This window comes from Maniola jurtina, chromosome 23, assembly GCF_905333055.1.
Source record: "Maniola jurtina chromosome 23, ilManJurt1.1, whole genome shotgun sequence".
Taxonomy (NCBI): Eukaryota; Metazoa; Arthropoda; class Insecta; order Lepidoptera; family Nymphalidae; genus Maniola; species Maniola jurtina.
Window position 1 is genome coordinate 2,098,205 of NC_060051.1, and position 23,017 is coordinate 2,121,221.

The 23,017-nt window shown below is 34.2% G+C and overlaps 1 protein-coding gene across 3 annotated transcripts in view; it reads right to left on the bottom strand.

The window, feature by feature from the left end:
• The window catches only part of LOC123877436 (zinc finger protein rotund-like), a 109,328-nt gene that overhangs the window by 32,993 nt on the left and 53,318 nt on the right, over window positions 1-23,017 (bottom strand). Inside the window, exons 1-2 of one of the 3 annotated variants that reach the window (XM_045924235.1) lie at window positions 10,150-10,566; window positions 6,305-6,882 (exon numbers count right to left, since the gene is read on the bottom strand). The exons of 1 other annotated variant lie outside the window; for it this stretch is intronic. In XM_045924235.1, coding sequence (XP_045780191.1) covers window positions 6,305-6,709 — 405 coding nt within the window. In that variant the 5' untranslated portion in view covers window positions 6,710-6,882; window positions 10,150-10,566. Of the gene's footprint in view, window positions 1-6,304; window positions 6,887-10,149; window positions 10,567-23,017 lie in introns of those variants that run through there. One more of the 3 variants, XM_045924234.1, reaches the window with a different exon arrangement.

Here is a 23,017-nt window from a genome sequence, read left to right on the forward strand (position 1 = left end):
AAAAAAAAAAAAAAAAAATGGGTTTGAGACAACAATTTTTGTAGGTGGCGCATAAATATCGCATTTTTTCAGTTTTTACAAAAGAACGTCTGATGTAATATGGTTTCAAAATACAATAGGTAAAAATTTCAATGTACAAGGTACCTACTTGTAAAATCTGAAAAACTTCCTGTTTTTCAGATATGTTGATACACCATCCATAACCACTAGGTACATATTTTTAAACTTAAGCTACCAGAGAGGCTGTACCGTGTGTGTACGTGCTTGTTAATATTATTAGTGTTATTTCACAAAGTATGTAAGTGTATCAAGTTTAGTGACTAACGCTTGTCAAAAGAACTAAAGTAATTTCACTTTTAGCCATAAATAAATAATTTAGTACTAAGTATCAAAATGTATCCAACGAGCTACAATAAACATTATGTAATAAACTACTAAGAATATTTATAAAATATCCTAAAATTCATATAAAATGACCGAAAGAAAGGATTTTTTACCAAAAATAGACAGTAAACACTTTTTTATAGTCTTTATTAGCCATTCAGATATTTTTAATTGCGGCTAATTTTATTTATGTTCCGCTGGCGAATGAGATAGTCGCTATAAAATTTTATGGGATCCAGTTTGACCTTGAATTAGACATGCATAACAAGGAATTATACCTAGTATTCAAAAAGAAATGTCGCTTAGTTGCTGCCCAGATTATTTAAAAATAGACTAGTTAGTGTTTGGCTGCAATCAGACCTGCTGGCAAGTAATGATACAAATACAGCTTAAAATGGAGCGCGTTCAGTTTGTTGTCTGTCTGTCTGTCCGTCCGTCCGTCGCTCGAGTCAGTCAAGAAACCTATAGGGTACTTTCCGTTGACCTAGAATCATAAAATTTTATAGGTAGGTAGGTCTTATAGCACAAGTACAGGAATAAATTTATGTAACCACAAATTTACAGTTTTCGGATTTTTTTCTTTACTTATGCTATTAAGTTATTGCCTATTCGAATATAAGTTGGCCTATGTAAAATTAATTTAACTTTAATTCTTTTCATTTTTCAATTAATTTGACAGACGGACAGACAGGCAGACAACAAAATGATCCTATAAGCATTTGTCACAATCGTCACTTTGCAATTAGACATTGTAAGGTCTACATCTCCTGAGGATGCTCCGGTGTCGGGGCGAAACGCGCGTCGAGTGGTGTTGGAATTTGTGTGGTGCTGCGTGCCATACAGATTTCATTGGTTTGGCGGATTATAGCAAATTAAGCTTTTGGTTCATTGTATATCATGGACTTCCGCAAAATAACGCCTGCTTCTATAATACATTTAAAATGATCCTATAAGGGTTCCGTTTTTCTACGGAACCCAAAAAAACTGCGGTAGGTAAGTCGTAACGTGGTGTTTATTAAGAGTCCAGCTTTACATAACGTCTGGGGGAGTTATCAGGGGCCTTGTAACATTTCGGCGCTATACCGGGTCACTCCTTATCGCTTGTTATATTTTTGATATTCGTACGAAAACGTGAGGTTTGGAGGATGCGCACACTGTAGGACGTTATTGCCGTGATACTTCCGAAAGTAGTAAAAGGTTCATTTCCAAAATCAAGTAAGATTTTTACTGATTTCTCACGGAATATCTCGACACTCATTTTCCAGTACGTACACAAAACAATATACAAGACATAGTATGCAAAATACGTAAAAAAAATGAAACATTCATACATCTTACATGAAAAATTCATCGTTAATAAATAATCATTAAAAACTGGAAGTGGTCCAAAAGTTTCTTTTTCTATTCCAATTAATCTAATTGGAAATCTGATATGATCCAAATCTTGGCTCAAAAGTTTGGTAAAAATAACGAAATGTTGCCAATATTTCAGAAACATTTTTCGAAGGTATTGGATGAGTTAAAAAATCTTTCGTGTGGGCAATTTCCAATTTTATTTTAGTAAAAATAATGAAGGAAGCTCCAAGATATGGATGAGAAACACTCTGATCTTTAATCATAACAATTATTATTATTATACTATCATGAATACCTACATACAATTAAAACTCAATTTAACTTTTTAATCGTAAGATAAATTTCCAATTGGTATTTTTCACAAAAAATCATACTCCGCTTATGCTTGCTTTTTGTCTATGAATCCATGATCAATTCTTTTAAAAGAGCAATCGCCGAGTTTCTTGCTAGTTCTTCTTGGTAGAAAAGGCATTCCGAACCAGCGGTAGATACTTTTGACGATTCAAAAGTACTTGTAAAAGTTTATTGAATGAAAAATATATTTTTTTTAAAGCAAAAAAATTATCATCAGAAGTGGGATTTTACTAATTTTTATGTAGACTTAACAAAAGGAAGTCTTACTCGCTCCTGGCCACATTAAGAGTTAGTTAAAGTTATCTTCCAGGCCGATACCCATCTCGGGTTTTTAATTTTTCGGCAATTTTAGTACGAATTGTGCTGTTAATGGTAATGTAGGATATTTTTGTACATAATTAAATTGCTTAGTATACTTATCTTTCTCTTGATCTTGCATAAAAATTCAGTAGGTAGGTATGGGCTAGGTATTATGAATATAGAAGTTCCCAGCTGTATTCTCACATGGATAGTCAACGTAAGCCCGACTAGCTTCTTATGATTTTTTAACCCTGGAATTTTTTGTGAACCGCTGGAGCAGACGTGTTCTGGGGTGGAAACCGCGTATCTGCAAGACGCAGTGTGGGACGACCTCCAACCCGCTTGAATGAGGACCTTAAGAAGAAAGCGGGAAGTAGGTAGATGAGGAAGGCGGAGGATCGTGTGTAAGTGACGCGTTCTTGGCAAGGCCTGTGTACAACAGCAGACGCAAACAGGCTGATTGATTTATTGAAATATTCTCTAAGAATTGGTTTCATCATTCATGAAGTAAGAATCTAAGTTCAATCAATAAGACTGTTTGTGTCTACTGCTGGGCTTAAACAAAACTTTCACGGAGTCTTAATACGTTTCGCTAACTCAGTGATCATCAATGAATGAAAGTCGTCACACTCATTTTGTAGCAAATCTTTAACGGATTAGAAATAAATATCAAATGAGCTGATTGATGGTTTTCATCCAGTGATGATCACTGAATTAACGAATACCCCTCCTACCCGTAAAACAGAACCAAAAAAGTCCGTATCTTAATAACAGTGTTTAGAAAATAAAAGTGAAACTAACAGAACTAACTATCAGCAAAATGTTCACGTATCTCCAAAAACCAAAACTGCTTATCTATTGCATGAGACTGTACTTATTGTCCTTTACAACCTCTACACGACCTGTGTACGCCTGACCTTGTACGCTCAAGGCATATCCGGACTCATCAAGTGTAATAGAAGCAAGAAACATGCGATTTAGACAATTTTGGAACTTAAATTTTGAGCAATAAAAGCTAAATTTACTTAAAACGTGGACGTTAGCGAAGAAATCGCTTCCATGGGTAATTAAGAGATCAAAATTTAAATAGGCAGTGGGTAATAGGAATGATTTGATTAAAGAATGAATTGGTCGTAAGATAAAAATGAAGTATGGATTTTAATAATAAATTGGAAGTTTGGAAAACCTGAGCTTTATAACTTGATATTCTTTCAAGATCATGTGGTTATTAAATCAAGGCATCCTAATAAATTAACGCAAAGAGTAAAATTAAAACTCAATAACATAACTATACGGCTGACTTTGCAACGGGCTCTTTTTCTGACACGTTTGGAAACTTCCTAACTTTAAGAGGGCTCTCTCCGTCACTCGTTTCCACTCGTTTCATACAATCGTAGTTCCAATTTCATTTGAATACTAAGCAACCAAAGTCCATGAAATTTTGCACATATATTCTAGAAACTAATATCTATGTCTGTGGTTTTCCAGATTTCTGTTAAAATATTCGGTTTCAAAGTTACGCGGTCATAAAATTTTCATACAAATCTTTGAGCCCCTGTAATTTTAAAACTACATATTTTTAGAAAAATCTAAAACACCACAGACACAGATATTAGTTTCTAGAATATGTCTGCAAAATTTCATGGACTTTGGTTGCTTAACATTCAAATGAAATTGGAACTACGATTGTATGAAACGAGTGGAAACGAGTGACGGAGAGAGCCCTGTTAAGTTTTGATTGACGAATACCATCGACATCATTGTCTTACTTAATAAGCAACTATAACTTAAGAGCAGATAGTAAATTAATAAATTCTTTTTTATTTAGAATGAAAAGTGACACAGTATACAGTAAGAAAATTATAAACAACAAACAAAGAACACACATCAATTTCAAAATAACTGTCTTTCAATTGAGAAAAACAACACAAAAAATGTGGTGATCTTCTCAGTTCAAACACGCAGTACCTATATACTAAGAAATCCTGCAAACTAAAGAGCCAGACACAACATCTGTGACAAATAAGACCCTAAAAAGGGAACCGTACATTACATTAACAAAGTAACCATCAATAAACTCAATTTGTGCAAATAAAATAAATTTATAGAGTTTTATCAAGTGATATATTATGTAAGTAACAAATCTAGGTTTGGAATCCTTGTAATTTTAATTTGACGAATATTGCCATCATCACCTCAGATAATTTTTAAAGAATTTTTAAACTTTACTGAGACACCTATTTAAAAATTTATTGGTACCTATTAGTGTTGAGTTACCAAAGAACCCTTAAACCTCGTCTACTCATTTTACTCTATTGAAATTAGAAAAATAAAGTTTGAAGAAGAAAATTCAAACTAGAAATTGAAGATTGGAAAAAGCTTCATTTTTCGAATAAGAGCTTTTCAACGAAACATGATATTACAAATCATTAAAGCTGCAAAGCGCTATGAAAATTTTGTAGTAGGTATACGAAAAGTTATACTATTATATCCTGTAGAAAATTGATATTCGTAATAATATTGATGTTAGTCTCACAAAAACTAAATAATTACATCCTATGTGTCATTGTAAGATTCGGCTTTTGTTAATTTATTTTTAAAAGCTTTTATTTCGCTTATAAACTTTGATCAAAGCAATGTTATGTTAGCATGTTAGTTTAGGCAACTAAAGATAATTATGACCTTTACTGAATTAGCTGAGATAAGTAGAGGGTTCAATTTTGGTTAGTTGCTATCCATATCCATTCCAAACCATTAGCAGATTCCACTTGATGATTTAAAAGAACTAAGTAAAAGTTTGATTAATTCTATTATATTTTTAACTAGCTGATGCCCGTGACTTAGTCAGGAAAGACAACAATGATTGTGCTGTCCTTATCGTAAAAAGCATTCTATTTGTCGGGGTCAAGACTGATATTCCCAACAATCAATTTAACACGTTACAACCTAATGTTATAAACATGATTACTAATATTTTAGGTGGTGAAAAAAATCCGATTGCTATGTAAATACATTCAACGAGTTCTACACTCGAATAATTTTGTTATGTTTGTCAATTTCGAGTACTCTTATGTGATGAGGAAAAAAATGTATGTTCTAATGAAGATAAATAAATAAATCAGTAGTCCTTAAGAAATAGGATTCAAAAATAAAATTGTAGAGGTCGTGAGATATTCAAGAAATATTTTTTGCGAAATTCAATACTGAGGTTACTTAGATATTGATTGATGTGATAAATGATCAAAAGGACAAGTCTGTTTGGTCACACGTTTTAATGGTGATGATTGTGCCTAATATATTATATTATTGCAGTATACTTAGTGAAGATTTTAATTTATAAAGCATGGCATTTGCATAAATAATAAAGGTGGACTGTATATTTAATATAATTAACAGTCAGTATAAAGTATATACTAATTGAGTAGGTACTAGAAAATTCTCTAGTTTGGAGGGTAAACTGTGCAGCTAATTTATATTTTTATTGTAAACCGACACTTGATTTTTACCAAGCGATAGATAAGTAAGTAATAAAGCTAAGGTTGAGGTCAAATTATTCTAAAAGATTTTTTTAAAGATAAGGTCATCTGCCAGTAGTTAAATATAAACTAATAGAAAAGGCGTGTAAATAACCCAAGTAAACTCGAGTTGAACGCGGAAGTTTCAAGTACTTAGGCATATTAGGAAATTCGCTGCCAAAAATAGAAGATCATCAAAAGATTAATGGTCTGGTACGCGGAACCAAGCCTGCATCGTGATTCTTCATAATGATTATAATAACGAAACATTGTGTTAAACCGAATGCTGCCAACGGTGACGTCAACACACGAAAACTTCCGATGACTTCAAGGATAGAGCATAATGATAAATTAATTTTTTTAATTACATCGCAACATAAAAAATTTTATCTAACCTTTTCTTCCTGCATGCTTTGCCCGCCGTTTTCTGACAAAGGCGTCGATGGCGCGCTGTATCCCTTTCCGTCATCATGAGGAGTCATTTGTCGCTGAATGTCATTCTCTTGGTCATTATGCGACCTTATTTCTTGGAGACCAGCCTTGAATTCGGATAGTCTAAGTACGGACGGCTTTATTTCGGGCATATCATCTGGGTGTTCGTACCTTCTCAAATCCGTCAGATTCGCTGCTAAATGTCTATGCGGATCGAGATGTGGAGCCACTCCCATCGATCTCAAATGCTCTATACTTCTATGGATATGGGAATAATTGTCTACAGGTATCTCTGCCATTAAAGGAGAGTTATGGTAATCAAGCCCACCGCCGTCTGTCCGGTAATCGATCGTCCTTCCTTCCATCATCTTGCTCGATTTATATTTATTAAAATCCTATCTAAGTTTCAAAATAATTGTTATTAAATTTGTCTAAAATTGTATTTGGCACTGTCATATAAAAATATACGGTTTCTGTCTTATTGTTTCCTTGGTATATTTTGCTGTATGTGTCATGGAATTTGTCGAGATCCTTCGTTCTTCTATCTGAAAACAAATTTTGTCCAAATAATTTTGTGTCTATATTATTCCAAAAATGTTGTCCGAATATCACGTGAAAATGAAAATTGCTATCTACTCCTAATTTATAGTTCATAACATACCACACTCTGTTCACGCTTGTTTATTTTTATAAGTAGCTTTGCAGCTTTAGATATTTGTGTACATCTATTTAAAACTAGATTCGTTGTGTAAAAAACTAGCCTTTTTTCTAGCAGGTGACGAGCAGCCGCGTAGGTTGTGTCAATGATCTAGCCCCTAGCCCACATGCCGCATCGAATAAGGCTTCCATAATCACGCGATTTGTACAAGCGTGTCTACAATGTATATTAATGATGATTTGTTCAGAATTGCTTCGCTCCTTTTACAAAGCTATTTGGATATGAAATTTAGGGATTCCCTTTGTATGATATATTTTGGGCTGGCTCATTTTTTGTGCAACGGATTAGCTTGGCTGTCCAGCGCGGGAATGCAGCCAGTATTCTTGTGCACCATTCTACGTGGACATGATTTGTATAGTAATTAGATAAGGCTTTAAGTTTAATTGTGATATTTTCAATAAAAAAAAAGTATATTTTGAGTTTTTTATTAATTTCTTCCTGTATCGTTATACTTAGTAGATGTAACCTATTTTATTAGCTGGTATAAATAGGTATTAATTTAAAATAATAATACTTAAGGGGCCGATAACTGAGGAATTTTAAAGTGTTTACAGTTTTGAGTTGGAAAATTTCTCAAACCCAGCAGATTTTTCCTATAATTCATATATTGAGTATGTGATTCTAAGAACATGTCGTAAGAATATTTATTTATTAAGCTCATTTGTCATATCATACTATTGATCAATAAATTATAAAATGTAAATAAATGATTAAGTTTATAAACACGATTGATTATATTTATTAATTGATAAGAAAATCGAATTATATGATCCTCTATAAATTGATTTTCTAAATTCACTTCATCTTCTTATCTGTTATCAACTTCTTGGAACAAAAATATGTATTTTTATTAGTATGATTTGCATCATAAGTAGTACTTATATTATTGGATAATTAACAAATCATAATAATATAAAGGTTTTTCTCCGCCATATTTCACTTTCAAAAATATACACTGCACCTTTTCATTTGCTATCAATTAAAATAGCTTCTTGAAAAAATATTTACTTATTTATCAATATGATTTGCATAATAAGTATATTACTGAATATAATATAATATGAAGGCATTACTTCGGTTACGTAAGACATATTATACATTTGTCTGTCCAAGCGTACCTGTAGAGCCGGCCATACACAGCTGTCAAAGATAATAATTGCGCGTACCAAATACATGACCAACATATTTTTTAGTTCCTCCGTGACGAGTTACAGGACCTTGATCTCTATTGCCTTCGTTTTACGGTTCGTTATTATCAATGTTAAGGTTATCGACGTGTAAAAATGTGTTGGCGATGCTTAGCACTTGGGCCCCACGGTCGATCAAGTTCAAGATTTGTAATCATTACTAGTTTTAAAATAGGGAAGTGACTTAGAGAATTTAATTACGTTTTTGTTATATGTATTATTTTAAGGAGTACATGAATACGTTCCAAGCATGTTTCAAGTATTTGTATAGCTAATAGTTCTGTTACATTGATTCAATCTATGATTATTATTATATCGTAAATATTGTGATCTGTTATTAACTCTTATTGATAAATCGTGATCAAGGTATTGTTTTCTGTCAATACCTTGGTTACGTAGGTATAACATTAGATATTTTTGGACATTACCGTCACTGTACCTTCAGAAATAATACATTTTTGATTTTACTGATCTTATTTGTTAGGACGGTAAAATATGGAATTCATAAATTATCTTCTTATGAATAGATGTTTTCAAGCTCATTGAAATGATCAATGTTGTTGTGGTTTTTATGATTATTTTAGTCAAACTAACTAACTATTTTGGTTAAAACTTAAGCGACAAGAAGTCCAAACGCGTATTCTGAGAAGAATCATAATATTATAAAAAAAAACTGGTTGTGTTTTCTTTATTCTATATCCTATTTATCTTCCGTTGGCTTTTTCTTTAAAAACTTTTGCAATTGTGGAAGCAAGTTAAAATTTAACTTTTTCGTAAATTGGGAATTGCCAAATTGTTTCGTAGTAACTGAAGCGTAGAAGGTTGTTTGTTCAATATTTTGTTTTGTCACAAGAATTAAGTTTTTTAAGTTGTTTAATGGCTAGTTAACGTTAAAATTGTGTTGATAGAATTAATCTAGTTAGTAATATTACGACATTTGAATTATGTACCTATTTTTGTTCTGTTTATTCTTTATTTGTTTGATGTTTCTTTTCAGTTTTGGGGCCATTAATTCTCATAAAAGATTTAAGTAATTTACATTTATGTAACTATTCTTTTACTTCTAAAGGGTTTACTTTTAAAACATTTGTAATTCCAATTACTGTATTTGTTATAGTAATGACAATTGCTTGTTTGCTTGGGTAGGTATGTGTAGGTTGTTTCTTTTTTTTATTTGTCGAAGTATCGTTATTGTATCTAGAATTAGATCCAAAAAAGATCTTGTTTAAGTTATTCAACTAAAAATGCCAAGTGATGTTTTGTATCTAATTTATATTAAATACTTGTTCTATCGTTTTATTTTATTTTAGTTTTATTTTCGTAATAGGTGACTATTGCGATAACAAGTTGTGTTTTGAATAAAAATTGGCCTAATTTTGTTATCAGTGTGAGCTTTTGTTTGATTTTTTGTTTAAGTTCAAGTGGCTGATAATGTAAAAGGTGAGACATTTAGATAACTTATCTCTTGACCAGAGACTACGGAAATATGTTATTAATTACATAATATTCGGACAACATTTTCATTTGCTATTGGTTTCAAATTTACGAGAAATTTGAAATTTGAATAAAATAATGAGGAACTTAATATGGAGGCAAGATATGTAATAAAATATAATGCAGGATTGCATTATTTATACACAGAAGAGCGTGCAATAGACAATAGATTTTAAGTTACAACAGACACGCAAGCTGTAGACACAAAAATATTTTCCGTATACATTATAGTTCGGGCATACTTCAAGGTCGCGCTTGACAGACGGCTACTGAGTCGTCCCACAATTTTAGCTTTGCGCTAGGGGGAGATATTACGTAAAAATTCCGACTCCCTCGCAGGGGGACCTCTCCCGGCGACCGCGAGGGGATCTTGCCTCCAAATTAATTAAAACAAAAAAGTCGCACGTACCTCCACTATCCTGCCCTCCTCAATTCACCAATATCACCATAATAAATCACAGTTTGTTCCTATCTAAAGTGTCACTTAAAAAATATCACATAATCGAGATAACACTAGGCGTCACAACACGTCCAAAAGGCAACAGTCCCGGGCTTGACAGCCAAAAAATCTCAAAAAATTCACGTGCTCCCGGCAAATAAACATTTAAAAAAGCCGGGAGAAAAAAACGCCGGAGCCGTACTCTTGACCCTGAGGTAAAATTATGAATGCCGAGCGTGGTTACTAGGATCCGAATTGCCAGATTTTTTGTGCTCAATATTTTTGTGTGCTGTATTTTGATATAGTTGTGGGTAATCTACACGTGAGGCTGCGCGCCGTCCCGCTCGCACTCGGCGATTTGCGCGTGCACCGATTGCAAGCTAGTGTACGCTGAGACATGTGCTCCCACAAAAAGCCGGCCTCTCCAGACTCGACTGCAGAGAAGCCGCACGGAGACTCGAACGACAAAATGCAATACAAAACGCCCGCTCGCCCGCCTTTAGACCGACGCGGCAAAAACGAGACTGAAATTCAGATCTATAGTAGAAAAAGTGAACTACACCGAGCGAGGGGTACACTAACACATAAAATGAAAAAAATCACACGGACGCCAACATTGACAGCCGAGCTTAAAAAATCGGAGTGGGGAGCTAGCTGCGCCGCTCATTTCGCTAGCGTCGTCTCTCTTTACCGGCATGAGGCCGCACGCACACAGCTAACAGGCGGTTAAGCGAAAAAAATGTGTACACATTTTTTTATTATTCACGATTTTTATGTGTGTAAGTGGGCTCCGTGCGAGGAGGACGGCGAACCGGCCCCCGACTATGCGATATAAGTGGGAAGGAGAGGGCGCGCGTCGCCACGTGCTCGTCCCTCGGTATTAAATAATAATTAAAATGGCTACACGGCCGGCTATACGAGATACTGTTCGGTAGACGATTTTTTGGCCAAGCTTTCGCCTTTTTACGGAGCTTTTTACGGAATCGAGGAAACGATGATATGACGTAATAGTCTAGTGTAGGGCGGAAAAGTGCGTGTTGATTGGCACATGACTTTTAATTGTAACCGTAACGCGCGCAGAACTTCGCGCCGGAAAAAAAACCCCCAAGGACGGGGCGCGAAAAAGAAGTTATTGATTAAAACAGGGCTGTCATTGACCAGTCGCAAATGAGGGCTGCTAATAGTATGCAACGGTGGATCTGACAATACACTTTCTTTTCCCCCTTTTTTTTGAGCTTTTAATTTTATTGACGGGACTGTTCTTAAGCTATCGGAATAATCCCAGGTTATATGGGAATCTTATTTTTTACTCGAATATTATTATTAAGGATGCTGTATCCAGAAGGATCTTAGCTTTGAACCTTAAATTAATTTATCAGTTGGTAGTCAATTATACTCAGTAGCAGATTAGCATAGTAGCAGATTGATAAATTGATGATATCACCAGGATTCGTAAAACAAACAGTTAAAAAAAAACAAACATCTTGAAACATTTGTTTTAAACAATACATTTGTTAACACAATGCCAACTCTGATGATCTGATAAAGGTTAAAACAGGTAGAAAAGAAATTAAGTAGGTGGGAAGGTACTTAGGCACTTAATTATTATTAATTATTACGTCTAGTCATGTCAAAAAACTTGCAACGAAAATAGGGACACTTAAAATATGAGGCTTAAAATGATAGTAATTTAAAATGTTGGAAAATTATTTTCATTCTATTTCCCTAAGAATTTTTTTTCACAACAAATATTTAAATGTTGGCTCCAAAACGGAACCTTCGAATTATTATGTAGGTACATATTAGCTTATATTGTTTGTGTAGTCAAATTGCAAACCCCTATTTATACTCCCTTAGGGGTTGAATTTTCAAAAAACCTTTCTAAACGTGTCTACTACTCTACGTCATTAGCTATCTGCATGCCTTTCAGCCCGATCCGTCCAATGGTTAGAGCTGTGCTTTGGTATATCAGTCAGTCAGCTTTTCATTTCTAACCCCCGACCCAAAAAGAGGGGTGTAATAAGTTTGACGTGTGTATCTGTCTGTGGCATCGTAGCTCCTAAACGAAAGAACCGATTTTAATTTAGTTTTTTTTGTTTGAGAGGTGGCTTGATCGAGAGTGTTCTTAGCTATAATCGAAGAAAATCGGTCCAGCCGTTTGAAAGTTATCAGCTCTTTTCTAGTTTTCTTATAGAGGTTTTTGTGTCAGGGTTTTTGAAAGTTTAAGTTATATATAAGTAAATAATGTATTTAGATTTAAGTAGGGTGTACTAAATTTTACAGTATTTCTTTTCTAGTATTATCTTAACAAGTGTAAATTAAAAATTTTCAACACCCCCGACAAATCATTTTCAAATAAATAATTATGTATATCTAGGCAACGTCCATCTTGACAGCTTGACATTTGTCAATTGACACTTGAATATTATGAACCTAAGGGTTATCTAACCTTCTTTTCTACAAGAAAACTAGAAAATAGCTGATAACTTTTAAACGGCTGAACCAATTTTTTTGGATTATAGCTAAGAACACTCTCGATCAAGCCACCTTTCAAACAAAAAAAACTAAATTCAAATCGGTTCATTCGTTTAGGCGCTACGATGCCACAGACAGGTACACAGATACACAGATACACAGACACACAGATACACAGATACACACGTCAAACTTATAACACCCCTCTTTTTGGGTCGGGGGTTAAAAAGGAAGTTCTAAATCAGTTCAAAAATTATCTAAAAATCGTATTTTATTAGTCCCAAAGTAGCTTTAATGTAAGTATGACAAAGTTGCAGGCAAAACTTTGTATGATAAGAATATTCCCAAAGCTTTGTTAAAAAACAGAAGTAACAATTTGACCACGGCGGCATCCTTAGGGCCTATTGTAGGTAGATATAACCAACTGAGACAAAAGAGGTATTGAGTTTAATTGCACCTCATTAAAGCTCCCTACACGGCGGAAGCTTTGCCAACTTTCGATTTTTGAATTGCTCTAACAAAAGCCGTAAAAAGTCATATTTTTTTATGACTCCCGTCAAAGAAAAGTTACAGATTACTTTATAATAAATTTTTTTTATTGTTGTATTATATTGTATAGTTTTCTTGAAGAGATCCATTTTATTTCTTTGATCTAGTATTTTTATTGGCTAAGATTTATGATTATTTGTTCTTAGAAACTAATTATTGAGTTTTGAACTGATTTTTAAATATCAGTTGACCCAACCCGGGTCCGAGTGCAATTTTTGAAAATTGATGTGAGTGTGAACATTATAAAACTTTAAGTTTCTAGGCCCAGCGCGGTTTGAATTGCATGTTTTAAATAGATTTTGAAATTGTGAGTCCACTGACAAAAACTTATCACTAGGTACATCAGAAAAAAATATAGGAAAAAATAACCTATATCTTATCAAAAAACTGTAAGAGAAGACAAAAACGTGTAAAGTTAAGCCTTTTGAAAACATACGTATGTAAAAAAGCTCCGATACGATAGGAGGAAAGACTCCAAGACAAAACGACTTTAACGCGCGCGCGTGCGCATACAAAAAATATGTATCGATAAAAACTGCATGACGTTCTTATTGCTATTACTACATATTATTTACTAGGCGATGCCCGCGACTTCGTTCGTGTGGATTAGGTTTTTGGAAATCCCGTGGAAACTCTTTGATTTTCCGGGATAAAAACTAGCCTGCGTCACTTTCCAGGTTTTAAACTAGATATATTTATCCGTTGTTCCATTGCGACGTGATTGGAGGACAAACCAACAAACAAACACACTTTTGCACTTAAAGTAAATACCTACTTCTAAATAAAAAAAAACTGTCAAGTACCTACGTACACACAAGAAAATCATCATACAAGAACTTTAAATTTTTATGGCAGCCATTTTGATTTCACATGCTAAAAGTAAAAACAACTTTGACAAAAAGTAAAAAAAACTAGACGTAAACTTACGACAAAGGAAGGTATTTGTGTTTCACGGAGAAAAACAAGAAAAAATGTACCAAAATAACCAATTTTAAGGTCTATAGACGAAAAAACTAAGAGTTAAAAGTTTATGGTAGTGACGTCGTCATACCAATAAAATTAATACAAAAGTCTATTTTTTAAAGGGTTGTTTCGTTACACTTAAAGATTTCAATTTCATTTGGCCTTGGATTTTTTATATAACTACCCATTTTTGACTGCCTATTCATAATTCATCGATTTTTTTGTCTATTTGTCGTCATGGCAAGGCAAGGGTTTGACAACAATTGCTTGAATAGCCTTTTTGTCAAGATCCGTATCAAAAAAATCACCTGTTTTGGGGTGTGGAAGTAGGATGTTGATTAAATTCCTTATTTTCAATTGAAGATTTTAATTCAGGTGTTTCTATAATGGTGGCAAGTGTTCTTCGGTATATGACGAGACGATAATTTTGATTATGCAATCCATAGAGATTGAAATAGAGATGGAATTTCCCGAAAAATGACTTATCTAACGTTGCGACTCCAATACTTACCTACACTTATTAAACAAATGTAGATTAAAAATTTGTAACACCCCCGACAAGTGAAGGTTACAGTAACTTATCAGCTCTTTTCTAGTGAAAAGAGCTGATAACTTTCAAACGGCTGAACCGATTTTGTTGGATTATAGCTAAGAACACTCTAGATCAAGCCACCTTTCAAACAAAAAAAAAACTAAATTAAAATCGGTTCATTAGTTTAGGAGCTACGATGCCACAGACAGATACACAGATACACACGTCAAACTTATAACACCCCTTTTTTTGGGTCGAGGGTTAAAAATAGCCTGAAAAGAAGAACTATTTTCTAAGTGAATATAAAATATAAAAATATTTTCTTGTTGAAATGGAAAATGAATCGTTTGGAAGCGATCATCAGTTAGTAAAATTGATTAATAAAAACTCTACCAGCCGGTTTGAATGCAAATTCCGAACCTAACTTGTAAACTTTTTTGTTATAGTATTTAGGTACGTAAATTATTTTTATTAATCTTATTAAAGATATAATGTGCTTTCTATAGAATAGAATAGAATAGAATAGATTTTCATTCAAGAAGACTTTTACATGTGCTTTTGAATCGTCAAAATAATTTTCTGGTTCGAATCTATGTAGGTACCTATATCTATCTATTCATCTAACAGTGTCTCATTTCCTGCACACCACGGAACCTGTATTTTGGGGGTCCGCCATTTTGATCCACACAATCTTACATCTCATTATAATGACTGCAATAAAGCATCAGATAATTTTCCCAACATCGCCAATCATCATACATTGAAGATTTAGTTAACAAAAGTATAGTTAAATTTAGAAAAAAAGCAGCAATGGTTTTGGATTTAACAGATATGTGTGAGATAGTAATGCTGTAATAGTATATCATAGTTTACAACATCTTCAGACGTGCCAACTTCTAATTTCAATTAATGTTCGCAGATTACAAAGGCTTTAAGCATAAGTTTGCTGACTCAATAAGTCTCGTTTAGATTGGACTCCTCCGTGATAATTTTTTGCGGAAATTAGCGATATAAGCCAGTTACCACAACAGAGCCTTTATCCCAATTTATGTTTCAGCGGAGTATAACAAATTAAGTTAGTGGTTCCTTATATAACATGGACTTTCGCAAAGTAACGCCCGCTTCTACACAAAATTTAAATTGTTACTTATATTGACTAGTTACAACTTGAGACGTCACGCAGACGACTTGTTGGTTCGTCTGTACACGCTTTAGAAACAAGCGTGCAAGTGCTCGATCATCCATCACGCAAATGTTCAGAACCGGATTCTTTTGAACAAGATTGAAGCCAAAATATGATTTTCAAGCCATACCGCTGATAACTCCGAATTATTAATAATAACAAAGCTACCGATTTTATAAACATTTGCTGATTTGTAATAAAGATAAAACGTATACTTAAATCTATATATTTTTTTTAATTTATAGACTAGCGCTTGGCTGCAATCAGACCTGCTAGCAAGTGATGATGCAGCCTAAGATGGAGCGCGCTTGCCTAGAAGATGCCTGTTCACTCTTGACTTGAAGGCACCCATATTAAAAATGGAGAGGAAAACTGATGCCGGAAGGGCGTTCCATATCCTAGCGAGTCAGATTAGAAACGAGGAAGCAAATCGCTTCGTACGTATCTCTTTACAAAAACGCCGACTTATACTGCCTTTAATTTTTATCGCGTAAGTAATTCGAAACAAAAAGTTTATAAAAAAGGGGCAAAACTTTCACTTTCAAAACTAACTTTTTATGTGCACTATAAGAAATAACAATAAAAAGACTTCTTTTTAGCTACCGAGGAAAAAATGTGTGGTCCCAATTGTTTTTTGTTTGAAAAACGTCTCTCATTTGGCACTAACCAAAGGGTTTCATAGATCGGATATTACAAAACAAACAATGTGAAGTTTGGATTGGTTAGAAAAAAACAAAGCTTCCATGCACCTGGTTTAAGTTATTTTTTATTGATATCTTTAATGTTTATTATAATCAAATAAGTTCTTCTTCCGGTAGGAAGACGGGCGCCTTATTTCTAGGGTTCCGTTCCCGAACGATGCAAACGGGACCTTATTGCTAAGCCTCAACTGTCCGTCCATCTGTCTGTCAGCAGGCTGTATCTCGTGATCCATAATAGGTAGACAGTTAAAATTTTCAAAGATTATGTATTTCAATTGCTGCTATAACTTCAAATAAAAAAAAATCAAAACAGCCGCCATGAAAAAAAAAATTAGAGTGTTATTTTTTGTACGTTACTTGACTGGGTACGGAACCCTTCGTGTACGAGTCTGACTCGCACTTGACCGGTTTTTTCTATTAAACGTCATAAAAAGTCCACGGTCAGTGATGGTGCTATTTCATACCCTAACATGTGGTGCATTAAGGGTTGTGAGCGACCTGATGTAAAGTTTTGGGTTTTTTTGATTGAGTTCTTATAGACGCAATGTGTTTTATAAGAGATTTAATAGCAATGTTTGTTCTGAATAGACTGTTTTATGCAGATGTCGTTTTATCGAGGTAATAGTTAAAACTCAGGATATTAGAGGGAGGCCAGGAAGGCCTTAAACATCTAGTAGAGAGTACAATTTTATTTTATATTGACCTGATCACTGAATATTTATTTATCAACTAGCTGATACCCGCGACTTCGTTCGCGTGGATGTAGGTTTTTAAAATTCCCGTGGGAAATCTTTGATTTTCCGGGATAAAAAGTAGCCTATGTGCTAATCCAGGGTATAATCTATCTCCATTCTAAATTTCAGCCCAATCCGTCCAGTAGTTTTTGCGTGAAGGAGTAACAAACATACACACACGCCTTTATAATATTAGTGTGATTCAGTGGATCTGACTGATTTGAGCTGACTGTTTTTTTTTAACCCCCGACCCAAAAAGAGGGGTGTTATAAGTTTGACGTGTGTATCTGTGTATCTGTGTATCTGTGTATCTGTGTATCTGTGTATCTGTGTATCTGTGTATCTGTGTATCTGTGTATCTGTGTATCTGTGTATCTGTCTGTGGCCTCGTAGCGCCTAAACGAATGAACCGATTTTAATTTAGTTTTTTTTGTTTGAAAGGTGGCTTGATCGAGAGTGTTCTTAGCTATAATCCAAGAAAATCGGTTCAGCCGTTTGGAAGTTATCAGCTCTTTTCTGGTTTTCTTATTACTTTTATCCCAGGACCACCAGAGGTTACGTATTTTCTGACACAGAAAATATGTACGATTGAGTAGTGTTAGTAAGTACTAAGAAAGCATGCCTAGCCTACGTGCTAGCTTGCTTAGACGGCCAATTTTCAGGTATCTGATAATCAAGGTACATAAAACCATTACTTACCTCACGTAAATTCTCCAAACTGATTTTTACGTATATTTTAGGCAATATCCTTAAAAAATATGTCGCCAATACTCCCAGACACTTCCCGCGTCGGCCGTATTGCTTTGCAGACGCTTTAAAGCTCCCAAAATAAGTAATTACTTAACTGCACGTAATTTCTGATGCTCCATTTTTATATATGTCCACCAGACAACTATTTTAAAACCTTTTACAAGAAGACAGACCGATCCAGAGGGCCAATCATCCCCTAAATTCAATTTTAATGCCTCTGTGGGTTTGAGCGCGAGGGCATCATTATCTACGCGCATGAGACTGAGTAAGACATGTATTAGGATATATTGACTTCTCTCTCACTCTCTTATAGTTTACTTATGTCAATTAATTGAATGATAAGCAACAATACTAAACCTTAGTGGTTTTTTTTTGTTGTGTTAAAAGCATTTGTAAAACGTTCAATATTTGATAGTTAATAAAAAAAAAAAAATTATTAATATTAAAAAAACAGCTAAAAATTAAAAAAATTGGAGAATTTACGTGAGGTAAGTAATGTATTTATGTACCTTGATTACCTGATACCTGAAAATTGGCCGTCTAAGCAAGCTAGCAGGTCTGTAGGCATGCGTTCTTAGTACATACTACATACTAACACTACTCAATCGTCCACATTTCGTTCGTCAGAAAATACGTGACGGCTGGTGGCCCTGGGATCTTTCACTATTGTAACCATAGACCTATGATTTTTCGCTTCGCTCAAAGACTGACAAAGCGAGGGAGCGAGAGTAGTTAGATAAGACACACTGCCGCGAGCGAAAGCGAGATAGCGAAACAAGATGCCGATAAGTCATTATTTACGTGAGTGTCGGTCCTTATGAGTTCGGCCTGTTCCAAGTCGAGGTGATTTTTTGCATTTACTAAATAATTTTACGATTAAAACGTAAAATCTATGTTCTGCCACCATGGTGTCTTGTTCAGTGAGCGAATGTGACGTTACAAGACGTTATAATCCGCGTAAATACACGTTTCACAGGTAATTACTGATTATTTATACTTATTGTTTATAATCATTATTTCATCATTTGTTGTTTGAAAATTAGGCAAAATAGCTATTGGAAGCTTAGATAATAGGTTTCCCTTAAGACTTATCATCAAATTACATTGCTAAATGAAGAATTTTTGGATATTTTGTGTAAAATTTAAAAACGTTTGTTTACGATAGGGATTGACAAAGTAATGACGTCACAAGTATCGATAGTCGATAATCGTCTCTACCGGTAGGTTTGATGTGATAGGTTTCATGTGATGTATGTAAAATACAATATAAAACACTACTTTCCAATAAAAGAAAAGAACGAAATAAATATTTATACTAATTTTTATTTTATTTAGCGTGACTTAGATTTCATATACAGGGTTAAGGGTAACCCCGTACATTACTTACTGTATTTAAGTGCTTATCGGGGAGGTCATTAGCTATGAATTGAGCGCCATATATACTATTTATTTTTATTAACTTGTCACTTAGACATTATATCACAGTGTTATTGTAATTAATCAAATTAAATTTACTTGCACCCTTTAAAAAAATAAAGGCGTGAAGAGGTAATAAAAACACAAACACACAGAAACATCCATACTTACGCATTTATATTCTTGACAACGTTATATACCTATACATATAGATTTATCAATCGTTTATTTCGTAGTAGCTGCACCAAGTCATTTCATTAATAAATAATAATCTGTTACCTAGCTTTAGCTTTGTTACTATTTGTGTATTTGAAATGTATTTGACTTTTTTAAAATTATAAGATGCTTTTTACTTCACTTCGTTAAACTAACTCATTAGTGTCCTATGATTTCGCCAGTAAGACTATCGATAATACAAATGCTAAAGTCAGGACAACTCTATTTCACGCACACATTTACGTTTCATTTTTTGTAACACCGGTAATCTGTCATTGTTGATCTAGTACATACTAAATTTATGATTGTAACAGAGGTTCATAATATTATGTCAATTGGCAAATGTCAAGCTGTCAAGATGGACGTTGCTTAGATACATAATTATTTATTTGAAAATAATGTTTTGGAAAACTCCGATACTTTGGATCGTAGGCGCGGAGTTTCTAATTAATAAAATATTATAATCACAGTTAAACGAGAAAACATCAATTCAATTATAATATCCAACAGTCAACCAAAGGCCACGAACAATCAACCCAAACCCAAACCATAGTCAAATTATTTTTAGGGTTCAGTAAATATAAGCGATGACCCACCGCGCGGCTGAAGTTCCCGCATCGTAGTCACTTTGTCGCGCAGGTTTGGATGATGCATTAGGCGCACCTTCTTTATATTTTATCTGCTTGAACTGAGCTTATTTACTTTGACAAAATACGTTTAAAATTCATCATTATCAGGATCAACCCATCGCCGGCTCACTACTGAGCACAAGTCTCCTCTCAGAATGAGAAGCTACCACACTGGCCAAGCACGTATTGGCACACCTCACGCACCTTTGAGGGAGCATTATGGCCAACTCTTAAGCATGCAGGTTTCCTGACGGTGTTTTCTTTCACCACTTCGTTGTCTGTCTGTGTGTCATCTTTCAAGAGAATCAAAACTTATAAATTGGGTACTTCCCGTTTACGTAGAATCATGAAAGGCAGGTAGCAATATCTTATAGCCCAAGTACTCTACTCCTGTGGCCCAAGTAAACAGAAAAATCCGACAACTGAATTGTCATTACATAAAAAAAAACTTGTACGGAACTCTTCATGTGTGAGGCAGACTCGCACTTGACCGGTTTTTGAAAGTTATGTCAAATAAAAATTTTACATGCAATAACAAACAAAATGAAATACAAGCCACTTTATTCCTTATTTCATCGGGTGAAAGTCGATTTCAATTTAATCGTAGGTATATCTTGAAAAGCGAACTATTATACGACTACGTAAAATGGGTACATTTTTAAAGCAACGACATGTTAGAAACAGATATTTCGTTTTGGTCGTGTTAAACTATGTGAGTCATTCAGATAATTCTTGATTCGCCAAAAATATTTCATGGAACGTATAATTAACATAACATTGATGTTACTTTTGTATGGGATTTATATTATTATAGAAATTGGGTTTTAGAATGGCACAAATAAACGGTAATTTATGAATAAAAGTTTAAAAAGCGTGAAATAAAAATTAAATTAAAAATTTAAAAAACCCCCGACACATAAACCTCTAAAAAGTAAAAAAATAATAGGTAAGTATGTATGGGCCCTTTAAGAATAGTATAAATAGCAAGGTTTTTATCCAAGCGTTCGTTGCGTCGGGGGACCGCTAAAGACTATTCTTTCTACAACAAATGACTTTCATAGTTTATGATAGGTAGCGGTCCCCTGGCGCAACGAGCGCTTGGATAAAAACTTTACTATTTATACTATTCTTAAAGGGCCCATACATACTTACCTATTATTTTTTTACTTTTTAGAGGTTTATGTGTCGGGGGTTTTTTAAATTTTTAATTTAATTTTTATATTTTGTTTGTTTTGATTATTGGAAGTTAGGTATCCCGTTTCACTGAGACGATTTGTAAGGTAGGACAGGCAGCGAGAGAGTGGCAATTTGACGTAAAAAGTCGCAATTTTTAAAAAAAAAAACACGACTGCCCTGTCTAAAACGAACTAATTATTTTCACATTTGCAAATAACGCCATACAACCGCCATATAATATTTTTCTAAAACTTGTGACTCGTGTTTTCAGAATGATGCAAATGTAACGATCTACATCTAAATCTGCTCAGCCATTTAAAATCTATGGTGAAATAAAGTCCCTGTACAATATGTAGGTACACCTGAATATGCGGTTGACAATTCTGCGAGTACAATTGATCAAACTAGTAAAAAAAAACCGGCTAAGTGCGAGTCAGACTCGCGCACTGAGGGTTCCGTGTTCGGGTATTTTTCCGACATTTTGATTGATAAATCAAAAACTATTATGTATAAAAATAAATGAAATTCTGTTTTAGAATATACAGGTACACCTTTCATATGATACCCCACTTGGTATCTTACTTTGAAAATTGAAACACATTTTTTTTTCTGTGGTGTAATCACACATTCATGGTTTTCGGATTTATTCCTTTACTTGTGCTATAAGACCTATCTACCTACCAAATTTCATGATTCTAGGTCAACGGGAAGTACCCTATAGGTTTCATGACAGACACGACGTACGGATGGACAGACAGACAGAAATACAGACAACAAAGTGATCCTATAAGGGTTCCACTTTTCCTTTGAGGTACGGAACCCTAAAAAACTTCTAAATTCATTCAGCTCTTCAACTTCATGTATTCATTCATCTGAATTATCATTTGCCATCAGATTAATCAGATTAGATCAGACTTGAGACAGGGCAAATAAAAACCTGTCATCGTAAAAAACGCCGAAACCTGTTTAGATGCCATTTTTTTATATAAAAAGTGTCTACTTGTAGGACCCAAAAAGTACCTATTCGTAACTGTGGGCTGATTCCACATTTCCAAAACCAAGGTATACAAGGAACCAGAAGCATCCTCAGGAAATGCAGACCTTATAATGTAGGTCAAATTGCAAAGTCATTGTAAGGTCTACATTTCCTGAGGATGCTCCGGTGTCGGAGCGAAACCTGCGTCGAGAGTGTTTTGGGGGATTTGTGTGGTGGTGCGTATTGCTTGCTTTTCCTGCAGTTTAACAGTGAGAAGGTGGGCCATTTCTCTGTTTCAGCAGATTATAGCAAATTAAGCTTTTGGTACCATGGACTTTCGCAAATTAACGCCTACTTCTATAGGTACCAGTCTAGGTCTTTATCCAATTAGTAGTTAAGTACTAATTAAATGTAATAGTAAGGTCTAATATCATGGTCTAAAATCTAGGTTTGGCACAATTTTACATAACTTTACTCAAGTTAATAAACCATCACGATGTATATCAAAATAAAATTTTGTGAAATGCCTATTTTTTGG